Source organism: Neofelis nebulosa, chromosome 13 (assembly GCF_028018385.1).
Source record: "Neofelis nebulosa isolate mNeoNeb1 chromosome 13, mNeoNeb1.pri, whole genome shotgun sequence".
Classification (NCBI taxonomy): domain Eukaryota; kingdom Metazoa; phylum Chordata; class Mammalia; order Carnivora; family Felidae; genus Neofelis; species Neofelis nebulosa.
Genome location: NC_080794.1, coordinates 76135709 through 76149757, shown reverse-complemented (window position 1 = coordinate 76149757; position 14049 = coordinate 76135709). Strand labels below are relative to the sequence as shown.

Sequence of the window (14049 nt, the reverse complement as noted above, 5' to 3'; positions counted from 1 at the left end):
ACGGAAGTTACAAGACTAGAACTTGAGCTTTAGAGATATTTAGAGCCAGAAAGGAACAAAAGAAGAGGGCACAGCATAATGGTTAAGAATATGGCCTCTCCACTTCAGAAAGCCTGGATTGGAATCTTCATCCTCCTTCTGCCTGGCCAGGGAGCCTTGGACAAGTTACTGACATTTTAGAACCTTACTACCCTCATCTAAAAATTAGAAAATAACTACTTCCAAGGGTTATTATGAGAGTTGAACGAAATACTGCAAGAGAGGACAGTCTAAATATGGAGAGGGTTCTTGTGAAAGCAGTGCAGGGGGAACCCCAAACAGACCAAAGGACTTGTTGTTCTGTGTCCCGAGACATGAAACTGGAAAGATGGAGTGACAGGGCCAGGTCTCGGGAGGCCTTGAGTTTGGCAAGGTGGAACTTCTGAGAATAGTTTTTAATCTAGAGGATGACCAGATGAAAACAATGTTCTAGAAAGATCAGTAGGGTAATGGTGGTAGTGCACCATGGTGGGGGGCTTTGAGAGAGTAAATCTCAGCTCCCAGGTCTGGAATGTTGAGTTCTGACTACTGTTTGAATGAATACGTGAAATTGAAGACTGGAGATGACTTTTGTGATGTGGTGAAATCATATAGGTACAGCTTGGTTGCATTGGGCAGTAAGGGATAATGGCATGTTTAAACTCACCTTTACATTCTTATTTACAAACTTTCTCCCTTGTTTAATAAAAGGGGATGTGGTTATTGCTTCAGATAAATTTGGTGATGACAGTCTTGGGTTCTGACCCGAGGGGCAGGGGTCTAACCTCGTGTGTCAGTTCCCGTATTGCTTTACTGGCTATGGAGGAGGGTGTTGAGAGAGTTTGGAATGTACGTGGTAGCCAGAGGGTCATTGCAGAGAGGCAAAGTACGTTGCAAAAAGGAACATTAATATTCAGACTTTTTTCAGACTGAAATCTATAACGATTATGAGTCAGACGTAAAGATCCCAGAGTGACACATCTTTTCACTTAACCAGAGCCTCGATCGTCTTAGTTTTAGGAAAGGAGGAGAAGTCTCTGCTTATTAGGGAATGGGTATAACTTACATGGAAGAAAGCGAAAGTGAATACCAAAAGCCTCTTAGCAAATGGAAAGTCAATGACATTTTGTTATTCGCTTTGTTTCAATAGCTATGCCTCTTACATAATAAGATCCACACCTTCTAACAATGTGTCAGTAAAACTAGGATTTTAATGATTGGACCAGCAGTCATTCTTCAGATTCTTTTTAATTTTTCAGTAGCAGTAAAAATCTAGCTGTGTGTACTTAGAGTTGTATGTCCCTATAGATTGTCCCAGAAGGATATTTGAGACATTGCTATTAGTACTTGTCTCCAGCCGGGAGGGAGGGAAGGAAATTATTTTTACTATATGAAAGCAAAAATTGTAACCATGTGTATATCTTATCTATTTAAAACCAAAGTAGAATAAATAATAAAATAATGCTAATTTTATAAAGTAAAATGAAAGACCTAGTCCAGACTAAAGTCTCAGTGCATTTTGCCCTTGCTGTGACCTTCAGTGTGTCTGTATTAAGTGATTGGTCACATAATGAAAGTCCTGAAACAGACATCCTACCCCTTCTTTTTTTCTTCCTGTCTCTGGGAGGGAGTGAATGAGCTGATGTTTGCTAATGAGTATTGAACCTTAGAAGCTGACGTGGCACTCAAGTGCGATTTCCTCTTTGTCAAGAGCTCCAGTAGGCTGAGTGACCGTAGCCAGTTAAAGATTTATCATAAAACTCTTCACCAGGTTGGGGCGCCTAGGTGGCTCAGTCAGTTAAGCGTCCGACTTCAGCTCAGGTCATGATCTCGCAGTTCATGAGTTCGAGCCCCACGTCAGGCTCTGTGCTGACAGCTTGGAGCCTGGAGCTTGCTTCAGATTCTGTGTCTCCCTCTCTCTCTCTACCCCTCACCTGCTCGCTCTCTCTCTCTCTCAAAAATAAATAAACATTAAAAAAAAAACCAAAACTCTTCACCAGGTTAAAGTTTACAACTAAATTAGAGGAATCAGTACAAAAACAACCCTTCTTGGTACATTTTTAATTGAAGTGCAGTTCACATAACAAAATTCACCATTTTCATGTGAACATTTTAGTAAACATTTACAATGTTATACCACCACAACCTCTATCTAGTTCCAAAACATTGTTATCACCCCAAAAGAAAACCCCATATCCATAAAGCAGTCCCATTTCCTCCTCCCAGCCCCTGCCAACCACCGATCTTCTATTTCTGGATATTTATGGATTCTCAGTATTTTGTATAAATGGAATACCTAAGTGGCCTTTTGTTTCTGTCTTCTCCCATTTAGCTTAATGTATTCAAGGTTCCTACAGGTTGTAGCATTTATCAGTACTCCGTTCCTTTTCGTGGCCGAATAATATTCCTTCATGTGGCTAGAACATGATTTGTTTATCTGTGCATCTGTTAACAAGCATTTAGGTCAGATGCATCTTTTTTGGCTGTTATGAATAGTGCTGCTGTGAACATACATGGATGATTATTTGAGCTCCTCTTTGTAATTCACGTGGCTCCTTGTACAGTTTTAAGAGGGGTTGGCTGAGGACTGTCCCAAATGTCAAAAACAGTGAATCTCCCCCTGGAGAGTGTTGGGCTGGTGTCCACTAATGTTTCACAGTGTGGCAGGCTGAGGCGTGACCACCGCTGAATGGCCGCAGGGGGCAGCCTTCGTCTGGGGCACCTTGTTTGTTCCTTCTCCTACTCTTTCTTCTTCTTTCCCACTCGTTTTCTTCCTCCATTGCTGGCCGTAACTTGAGCAGAGGACTACTTACTCCTGCTGGTGGAAGTCTGACCCCTAGTTTTCTAAACCCTGTCTAGCAGAGTATCAGCGGTGCGGAGGACTCAGGTTTTGAACTTCAGACATGTCAGTTCTGTCTTCCCGCACGCATCCGTCTCACCGTTCCCCGTTTGAGGGGTGGCTCAGGGATCGAGCAGTGTTCACAAGGCCTGTCTGGATTATTCACTGTAGGCAGAAAGAACTGCCGCGGAGCCGAGGGCTGGGGGAGCAGTCATTTACTCTCTCCCGAGGGAGGCCCCGTGGCAAGGATGCCCACTCCACCGAAGCCACGGCCTGAGCTCTTCACCCGTGCAGGTTGGAAATCGGTATCCTTGAGGCCGCCATGTGACCGTAACCTTTTCCAGGAGCGTCCCACGATCGGGTAGTGTTCGGCTCTGTTTCCATGACGCCCCAATTTCCTCTGGCCGTCCCGGTGGCATCTGCAGTCAAAAGAGAATCCTACTCTTGATCTTCGGTGAATCCCAGTGATGTTTGCATCATCAGAAACGACGCGGAGCGACCACACGAGACAAATGGAGGCTGACAGTGGAGGGGACGGGCCCGAAAAGCAGTGAGCTTTTGGGCCTGTCCTCCACCCGCTGGGCTTTTGAAATTGTTAGCTAGGAATTTTGAAGTTGTGAATGTACCGAACAGGGTGATGGTTTACTCCATGAAGGTAGCCCCCCCTCCCCCTCCATTTTTTAGTTAGAGTTCTGAAGACGGGCGTGGGAACACACACGCAGACGCGCCGAGTTCTCTTTCAGAGGACCTTAACCTAAAAATTAGAGTAGATGACAAACAGAACTAATGTTTTATGCTCACGTTTTTTATTTCCCCTCAAAGAATCTCATCCCATCTCTGGAAAGTAGAAGCATGTGATAATTTTTATTCGTAGCTTGGAGAATGGCAGAGGGGTTGTTCAGGAGATTGTTATGCAAGGCAGCGGATGTTAACGTCCTAACCAGTTCTAACCAGCTTTCGATACCCTTTCCGAAGTACATGCTCAGTCTCAAATATGCATGGTCTCAAATATCTGGCATTCTCCCTGTACGTAAGGCACCCGGAGCGCTCACCCATGGCAAGCAGGCCACGGGAAGCACAGTGGGAAATAAGGCCCGTTGGAACCAGTGCTGAGCCCGGTGCCGAGGGCCATGGCATGTCTATGGGCCGTTCAAAGCCATCATCCAAAGGCAACTAGCGGAGATTCGCAGACTCTCCAGTCTGATGCTTTCGGGGTGCAGGTCTGGGCTGGTACCAAATCCATGGAGAAGAAAGGCAAACGGTCTGGCTCCTTTGAATTTCCTGTTCAGATCCTGGTCATGAACATGGGAGAAACACACACACGGTACTAGGTAGAGGAGAGGGCTTCCTAACCCTGAGAATCCATAATAACTCCCCGCAGAATTCTGTGAGTGCTGGCCTAGGGATCAGAATTGGAAGTTTTCAATGGGTAAATGGTCTGTATTTGTGAAGATTATGGGCCAAGTAACTGAAATTCCTTGAGCATATATGATACTCCGTTTAAAAGAATGAAAGATAGGGTTTATAGGACTTGGAAAATGGCTTGCCAGGCCTGCCTTCAGCCTTCCTGAGGAAGGCTGACAAAGTGTTGCTATTATGGCTCATGAAAACGTGTTTTGTTGCGCGGTATTGTTTTCCAAAGACAACAAGAACCTTCACTTAAAATAGCAGGTCCGAGGCTGCTCTGGCTTGTGATGTTTCCATCGTGGCCATCGAGACCGCAAAGGGCACAGCTGACCTAAGCGGGGACATGAGAGATTATGGAAAAGTCTGGTTCAAGGTGACATATTTAGGCAGCACATCACCTCTTAAAATAATTCATTTTTAGAGATTTGAGATGTACATTACTTATGGCATTGAGACCCCTTTGGCCACGGAGTGGCAAGTACGTTGTACCTTCCTGAACTTTCCCACATACCCCCTGCCCCCGCCAGTATTTATCTTATGACTTCATACTGCTTTTTGGTTACTGGCAGCATAGAATTTCAGAAGTCAGAAAGTGCTTTTTAGGGGCGCCTGGGTGGCGCAGTCGGTTGAGCGTCCGACTTCAGCCAGGTCACGATCTCGCGGTCCGTGAGTTCGAGCCCCGCGTCAGGCTCTGGGCTGATGGCTCGGAGCCTGGAGCCTGTTTCCGATTCTGCGTCTCCCTCTCTCTCTGCCCCTCCCCCGTTCGTGCTCTGTCTCTCTCTGTCCCAAAAATTTAAAAAAAAAAAAAAAAAAAGTGCTTTTTATTTTTTTATTTAAAAAAAAATTTTTTTTAACGTTTATTTTTGAGACAGAAACAGAGCATGAATGGGGGAGGGTCAGAGAGAGGGAGACACAGAATCTGAAACAGGCTCCAGGCTCTGAGCTGTCAGCACAGAGCCCGACGCGGGGCTCGAACTCATGGAGTGTGAGATCATGACCTGAGCCGAAGCCGGCCGCTTAACCGACTGAGCCACCCAGGTGCCCCCAGAAAGTGCTTTTTAAAACCGATTCTTGAGAAGTGCTTAGCCTAACATGCTCACAGTTTCACCTTGTGTTTGGGCCTCTCCCTGTCCTTTCTTACGGTGACCCCACACCCATGGTATCTGCCATGACATGCTAGAAAAGTCAATTGTGGGCTCATTTCTGTGACTTGGTTGTTTTTCCAAAACTGGCCTGTGGACAGTCAACATCCGTCTACTCAGAGAGGTCTGGTCTGGAACGTGACCACACTGAACAGCCTAGACGATGAAAGGAAATCAACATTCCACCCTATCCATGTGTTCGATTGACATTCCTGTCACTACTCAGTATAATGTGCCCTTTTTGGTCAAGGAGAAGTGTTTTCAAATACCCAAATCTTCTATATCTTAAAGATGTTAAACCCTAGGCCAACTCTTAGTTTTAAAAATAACTTCAGGAGAATCTGGATGTTTTCGTTTTGTAATCTATGGGTTACAAACTGAAGGGTCTATAAAAAAAAAAAAAAGTCCAGGCTATTAACACAGATTCAGTCAGTGTCAGTTCAAAAGTGACAACAGGTGGCAATTGACATTTAGACTCTGTGGAGGGATGGAAACCCTAGCAAAGTGAGCCACAGGCCTCCAAAGTGTTATTCCCGTGAAGGAACCCACGTGTCAGAGGCTGACCCGACATGTGTTAAAGGCTTGTGTAGAAGGCAGCTTGTTAACCTAAGAGAATCAGGTCACTCTTCTATTGTGTCCCCCCTTTTCCTCTGTTTTGGATAGAACAGCTGCTCTCTAGCTTGCTGCTGTTACCATGTTATCACACAGATAATGAGAAATCCGTGTCCTGTAGGAACAGTTGAATGACAAGATCCAGTGTCATCAAAATTCAGGATCTGAAGTTAGCCAAACTCTGGAACTTAAATTTGGTTTTTGTTTTCTTTTTCCCGGAGCTCTTGAGTCCTGGCCCAGGGATGAAGTGCCTCTAGTTAGCAGTCTATTAAAAGGACACCACTTGAATATTTTATAGGGTCTCCAAAGCCTTACTCTACTTTCTAATAATAACAATCTAAATCTGAAATGATTTTGCTTCTGTTTATTTTTCCTCCCCGTGTATAGCCATGAACTTGTGTGCTAATCTTCGGTGATGACAAATCGAGTTTCTTGTCCAGTATTATTTTTAAAAAAGGATTCCAGGGAAAGCTTGAATTTTCTGGAACTTACATGGGCAGCAGTTTAAATACTTAAAGGTGATTTCCTTTCGTTCTTAATTAAAAAAATTTTTTTTCAGTAAAGGAAAGAGATACTCGGAACTGACTCAAAATACTTGCGGACATTTTATTTATTATTTTTTTAAGTTTCTTTATTTATTTTGAGAGAGAGAGAGTGAGCTCAAGCGGCAGAGGAGCGGAGAAGTAGACAGGGAATCCCAAGCAGTCTCCGCACCGTCAGCACAGAGCCTGAAGCAGGGCTCGAACTCAGGAACTGTGAGATTGTGACCTGAGCTGAAATCAAGAGTTGGACGCTGAATCGGCTGAGCCACCCAGGCGCCCCTCTGTGGACTTTTTATAACCTCACAGGATCTCAGCAAGCATCAGTTAAATTGGGAAAGTCTTTTTCTGGTCCCTTTTATGATTTACATCGTTTTCACAATAATTCTCCACTTACACAGGCTTTCCCCTCCGGTGAACACTTCGTATCCCAGTTCCCCCCTGGCTGGTTTTGCCCACTGATAGCACAAGAGACTAGAATCAGGAAAACAAACCTGTGATTGGACGTCTAGGTTCTGAGAAGCCCCGCCCACTGTAAGGTCCTGGGTTCATGTGCATTTGCAAATAGAAGATTCCCACTGTGCAGTTAATCGGACACTGTTGAGCTGTGTGGCTGCGTGAAAAGCCAAGGGCCACCCTGGGCCTTCGTCGGCTGTGTGTAAAGTGAAGCGTTTGCATCACATGGGCTTGAAGGTCCCTCCGGCTCTCAAATGCTCTGTGATCTGTAAAATCCAGATAATCACCGCCCTTCTAGGTGAGCGTGAGCCCTGAGAGGGGGTTGAGAGAACAGACGCACAAGACCTTTCAAAAGTTACGAGCTGAACAATAACTACAATGATAGTAATGTTAATATGATGATGATGATGATGGATCCAGAGAAACCAGAATGCCTCCCCCAGAGGCTGACAGTGGGCCTTGCCTGTTTGTTAAGGGGGAGATGAAATGCAGGTTTTGTGAGACTATTGCACCTTTGAGAACAGACGCTGAGTGTTTACGTGTGCCCACACTCTCTCCAGTCTTCACGGTGGCCCAGGAAGGCGGGTGCTGCCAGCCTACCCATTTTCCAGATGAAGAAACTGATGGCCAGTGGTTACCTAGCCTGCCCAAGGTCCCTTGGCTCAGTGTCTGAGCTGGACTTCCACTCCACGTCTCTCTGCCTCCAAAGCCCTTGACCGCTGGGACAGGCACAATTTGTGTGTAGAACAGGCCAAAGCACACATTGGACACAACAGTGAACAGCCTTCTTTTTCCCTATCATTACTTTTATTATCCAGAATTCCCTTTCCCACCCTTGATCATGTCTTAGATCCCATAGCTTTCTGGTCACTTTCGGCTCCTGGAAGTCCTCACCTATTGAAAACTCGATTCTCTCATCCATCCCAGAGCCACACCTTTTCCCAGCTCAGATCCGACCCAAACCGGAGACCTACAGTGGGCATAACCTCTTCTTTACCTCCTTCTATACCTCCTTCCTATCTTGTGGCTCTTTGGGGACCAGGCAGGGGCAGGGATTTGGAGGTAGAAGGGACAAGGTGTTAGAAATCTGGTATGGTCATGCTTCTGTCTCCGCTAACACGGTTGGAGACCTTTTTTTATGGGGTGCAATTTGAGTTCTTGAACAAAAGCATGCAGTTTCTGGTTAGCCTCTTGCAACAAACTCAGGTCCTGCTGCCTAGTGGTCTCCTAGCCTCTTACTAATGAAGTCCCCCACCCTCCGCAGACAGCTTTCTCCTGTGGGTTCATTCCAGATGCTTGGGCGTAGGCACCAGCCACAGGACACGAGTGCATCCCCAGGGAGCCAAATGGTGAAAGTGTATGCCGTTCCCACTCCAGCCTCTCCTTAGCCTGCCATTCGGGGGGGGCTCCAACCAGCTTCCTGCTTTCCAAATCTTCCAAATTCATCAGGCTCTAGGTTTTTTGTTTATGAATGCTTCCAGGCTCCGGGACACCCCAATTGGTTTGTTCTAAGAACTCTAACATCAAGCTTCTCTCGGACCCACGGCAGCACTAGAGCCTGAGCTTTCCCACTCAGTAAACATCTAGGTCCTTCTCCCCGGGGCCTCTAAATCCCTGTCACAGCAGAGGGGAGAGAACACCACCACACTCCTGCTGTGTGGACAGCTCCCCGCTGACTCCTCTGTGCCTTTCCAGATCTCTGATTTCAGAGGGTAGGTGGGTAATAGGGGTTGGTAGTCATCAGTTGGATCCTACTGTCTTTTGGAAAGTCCTGTAGGGATTCCTGGCACCCTTCCTTGGGAGATGGAATATTTATCACCATCGCCTTCAGCTCTGAGACCGCGGCCCTAAGATGCCAAGACGCTAGGAAAATTCCCATTCTGTCTTCTCAAAGTTTTGATCCCAGCTGCGTAGCTACTATGAATGGCAATGTCCAGCTTCGTTAATGGTTCTGGGCATGACTGAAGCCGGCAGGCCTGGGAGGGTGGGGGTGGGGATTTCGTTACCACACGGTTTTCTTTCCTAGACCTCCGTGTCCTCAACCGTCATCTCCCGAGAGGCACCTTCACAGAGTAAGACGTCTTTGGGGCCCTTACTTTTCCCAAGTGGGGAATTCTGAGAAGACAGAAGTAGTTCTCGAGGAGATCGGAGGCACCCAATCTGATAGGACCTTAAGTGCTGCCCAAGTGATGTCATCTTTTTCAGCTTGGGGACGCAAGTTTGTTTTCTGAGAGCCATTTGTCACCTGCTCCGACTTCAAAACTTTTGAAGCCCAGGTGTCCATGACCCTATGCCAAAAAAAAAAAAAAAAAAAAAAAAATAGAGAGAGAGAGAGAGAGAGGGAGACGGGACCCCCTGTTCTCAAGGATATTTATTGCCTTTGAACAAAATGATACAAATATGGAACGAGGTGTGTCGTTGGATGTTAGTTTAACATGGACATAAGTAGCCAAATTCTTACTCTTCTCTTGGCTCTTATTGCCAAGAATGAAAGGCTTGGGGCAAAATATTTACAGTTGGTTTTTTTTTTTTTTTTTTTTTTTTTTTTTCTGTTGCCACGTTTGGTCATTAGTTGCCTTTGCTGGGATATTGGCGAGTTGCTAGAGGATTTGAATTCCTTGATGCTGCTTCACATTCACCTATTTCTGACTTTGGCAATAATTCCAGCGCCAATCACCAGCTTTCTATATTTATCGGCAGCTGCTTCAGTGATGTGGAAACAATCTTCTCAACAGCTGAAAAACATGAAGATACAGAGTAGGACATTTTGTTCTTTATAAAAGAGCTTAGTTGGGATGAGCATGGGAGAAGGGAACAATCCAGCACGAATCATTTTGTCCCTGCATCTTTCCCACTTTGCCCATCAGGCCATGTGTGACATCAGGCTTAAGTGGAGAGTTTATGGTTTTGCCCAGAGAGGAATGAATGGGTAGCCTCTGTGACATGTACCAGAATCCTTTGAACCAGATGATACGAACCAGTATTCTACTTTCTAGAAGGTGGTCTTTGATTTGCTTGATTTATGACTTAAGGTTTGGGATGAAGGAGGCTCATCCCCAGCCTCTGTTTCCAGCCCAGCTTTACCAGCTGCCTGGCTCTAGGCATTCGGCATTCGGTGAATGCTTTTCTACAGACCATTGTCAAAATCAGTTCCAGAACATCTGCCTTCCATGGGACACTGCAGGGCACAGAGGATCTGAGAGGTATGGGACACCACCTGTGAGGTCAGAGGCTTCCAGACTGCAAGGTACCTGGACTAAATTGATTGAATCATAAATGGTACCAGGTCTCCGTAGCCCTCACATGGTGCCTGGTTCATCCAAAGCCCTCCACGCAGAATGATCAGAGATGTCGCTGTCGCTCTCGAATTGTGTCTCATCTGCTTTCAGAGCTCCGAGACATCTAGGCATTAATGCGTTTGCACAGAGAACAAGACTTAGAACCCAGAAACGTGGTTTCTAGTCCCAGCTCTGCTCCTACCAAGGAAAGGTGGAGCCACGTTGAGAAGCTAACATGAACCGAGGGTTCCAAGTGTCGTGCAAAGCACATCCCAATGCAGGGTCTTTGTCCTCATTGCAACCTAGGAAGAGGGCCAGCATTTCGCAGATGAAGAAGGGAGTGTTCAGAGACTGTCACTTTCCCAAGTTAACGTCGAGTTAACGTCGATGCCAACTCCAAAGCCTGGACTCTTACCATTCCAGGCCTCCCATCTCCCAAGATCTCAGCGCTGCGCAAGAGGAGACCCCATATGGCTCCACCAACCCCCCCTGAGCCCAACTGTCTTCAGTTTGTAGAATTGAAAGCCATCTCTAAAATTTATTTTCTGACTTAAAAAAAAAATCTACCAAGCAGCAGCTTCCTTGGTACTTTAAATCTTTACTGCCACCTAGTGGACGTATCTAATCAGAAGAATGAAAAATTCAGTTCAACTTGAACTGTCAATTCATCTTAAACTCATCCTGTGCTCCTAACCTTTAAAAATTGTATTTATGGGGGCGCCTGGGTGGCTCAGTCGGTTAAACCTCCGACTTCGGCTCAGGTTACGATCTCACGGTCCGTGAGTTCGAGCCCCACGTTGGGCTCTGGGCTGATGGCTCAGAGCCTGGAGCCTGCTTCGGATTCTGTGTCTCCCTCTCTCTCTGCCCCTCCCCTGTTCATGCTCTGTCTCTCTCTGTCTCAAAAAACAAATAAACGTTAAAAAAATTTTTTTTTAAAATTGTATTTATGGACAAATATCATGGCCTTCCATTTTTATCCTTGCAGTAAACTACCAGGAGTTTCCGGGAAACCTATAAACTCCTCCTGCTTTAAAAAATAATAATAATGGGGCGCCTGGGTGGCGCAGTCGGTTAAGCGTCCGACTTCAGCCAGGTCACGATCTCGCGGTCCGTGAGTTCGAGCCCCACGTTGGGCTCCGGGCTGATGGCTCGGAGCCTGGAGCCTGTTTCCGATTCTGTGTCTCCCTCTCTCTCTGACCCTCCCCCGTTCATGCTCTGTCTCTCTCTGTCCCAAAAATAAATAAAAAACGTTGAAAAAAAATTAAAAATAATAATAATAATAATAATGCTTTGTGATCATATAATACACACTCAGCTAATAATGGGCTATACTTATAGAAATTCTAATCTGCAATATTTAGAACTTGTATAGCAATTATGTTTTTAACTTTATAAATATTTGCTTAACTTTTTTTTTCCTTTTTACATTCTCAGGGTAACAAAAAAATAATAATTCATACAACACAGAGGATGTGAAGTAAAAAAGTCCTTCTCCACAGAAGGAACTATGTTAGGAATTTCTTTTTTTTTCCCCAAGAAATGTTTTATTTCATATACAGGCATGTGTACAAACACGTACAGTTTGCTAATTTTTTATAAAGGAGCTTCTGTTACGCATACTGTTCCGCAGGTTGCCTTTTTCAACTTCGTCTGTTTTGGACACGTTTCCATGTCAGACACACATCAACCTCAGTCTTTTCAATAGGATATAGTGTTCCATTACGGACTGTACTATAATTAATTTCACCAGTTCGTCATTAACGTCCACATAGGCTATTTTCGGTTTTGTTGTTATAAAAGTGCCGCAGGGAATACGTTTATTTTCTTCAGGGAAAACATACACGCCAGACACACACGCACGCTCATTTGCAAGCCTATTTGTAGACTGAAGTATTAGATGTGAACTTGCCGGATCCAAAGGTGTGTTAATACCCACTGGCCAAGATCACCAGCAACACGCCTGTAGTCACAAAGATAAAGGAGGAGAGGAGAGGAGGAGGACGAGGACCAGGAGGAGGAGAAGCCCAGTTAAGTGAAACTGCTCCAAGGGAGAACACAGGGGAATGGCGAGCCATCCCCGGAGGACTGTCATAGGGTGCGAGCTCTTGCTGAGTGGTAGCAGGGAGGAGTCGGGGCCGCGGGAGCAGTTCTGGGCCGTGTACCGGCAAGATGCCGAGGCAGGTCAGTGGGCATCTCTGTAAGTTTTTCTGGGAGGAGGGAGAGTTAAAGTAGGGTCAGGAGTGTCACCAGCAAAGGAGCAGCAGTCACACGTGTGGTCGGAAGAGGGGGGTGTTTCATCGTTTTGTGTGCCCAAGTGGCCTTGTCTGGGCATCGCTTCATTCCATGGGTGTTTCCTACAATCAGCTGGGGACGTGCTGGCCAGTCTCCCAGCAATGCGCCGTTTCATTTGCTCAGATACATTGACTTTAAATGTCTGTGGACGTTTATGTTGCTTTTCTTTTTTTTTTTTTTTTTTTTTTTAATTTTTTTTTCAACATTTTTTATTTATTTTTGGGACAGAGAGAGACAGAGCATGAACGGGGGAGGGGCAGAGAGAGAGGAAGACACAGAATCGGAAACAGGCTCCAGGCTCCGAGCCATCAGCCCAGAGCCTGACGCGGGGCTCGAACTCACGGACCGCGAGATCGTGACCTGGCTGAAGTCGGACGCTTAACCGACTGCGCCACCCAGGCGCCCCTATGTTGCTTTTCAAAAAGGTTGCATTAGTTGACGTTCTCCTGGGTTCTTTTAAATGCTCAACTTCTCTAACAATGAAGTATTTAATAATCAGAATAATGGCAATTACAAGACTGGGAAACGTTTATAGGGCCACTTCCCATGTGCCAGCCGCTGCGTTAACTCCATTATTTCATCGAATCCTCATTGGAGGCTTGAGACACGTGTTAGTGGCATCCCAGCTTCCACCCGAGGAAACCAAGGCTTAGAGAGGGGGAGAACCGGCCAGCAAGTTGCTGAGCTGGGTTCAGAACCAGACCTTGCTCCTTCCAGAGCCCACGCCCTTTCCCACAAAGAAACACTTTCTCCTTCCTCTGCTTCACAGGAGCCTGCCATGGAGAATTTAAAGCTAGGGCATTCAGAGCTGTTAAACTGATGATCACAAATCTTCCAAAGTCTGGTTTAGGATGATAAGGAAGTCGAGAGGCCCATTTACAAGAATGAGATTCATGGGCTCCTTTCCAGGAATCGCATATATATTGTGAAGTGAGGCATCCTGCCTGAGATCGTTAGCTTCTCACACGTGCCCTCAATTAATAAAGGCCTATGAGAGCTTCCTGAAAAATCACGGCCAAGACAACGTAATTAAATATCCTCTGGGCTAGCTGGAGCTCAGAGGGTATTTACATAATCCCCAAGGAAATAAACGGATGAAGGACATCCCTCCCCGTGGATCCACTGAGGTTCGTGAAGGTTCCGTGCTATGTGAGGATGGCAAGGACTTGGTGCAGGAAAGAGGGGAAGGACGTGGTGCCTCGGTCAATATCTGTTGAGTGTGGGACGGGCGCAGGCTGGGCTTCAGAGCTGGCCCGCGTGCGTGGACTTAGCGGAACAAACGTGGGAGTCACTGCTGGCTTCTGCTCTTTTCCAGATTGTGCTGGCTGTGGAAGGGACATCAAGAACGGGCAGGCGCTGCTGGCCCTGGAGAAGCAGTGGCACTTGGGGTGCTTTAAATGCAAGTCCTGTGGGAAGGTTCTCACCGGGGAGTACATCAGCAAGTAAGATCGGGGCACAGGCCGTGG

The 14049-nt window shown here is 46.2% G+C and overlaps 1 protein-coding gene across 30 annotated transcripts in view; it reads left to right on the top strand.

Annotated features, from left to right (window-relative positions):
- Positions 1-14049, top strand: part of ABLIM1 (actin binding LIM protein 1) — a 292950-nt gene that overhangs the window by 180183 nt on the left and 98718 nt on the right. For all 30 annotated transcript variants that reach the window (XR_009252645.1, XR_009252641.1, XR_009252656.1 and 27 more), the window contains exon 5: positions 13899-14025. Coding sequence is in view for 4 of the 30 variants with exons in the window: in XM_058697867.1 (XP_058553850.1) it covers positions 13899-14025 (127 nt within the window). In the remaining 26 variants the exon portion in view is untranslated. The remainder of the gene's footprint in view (positions 1-13898; positions 14026-14049) is intronic.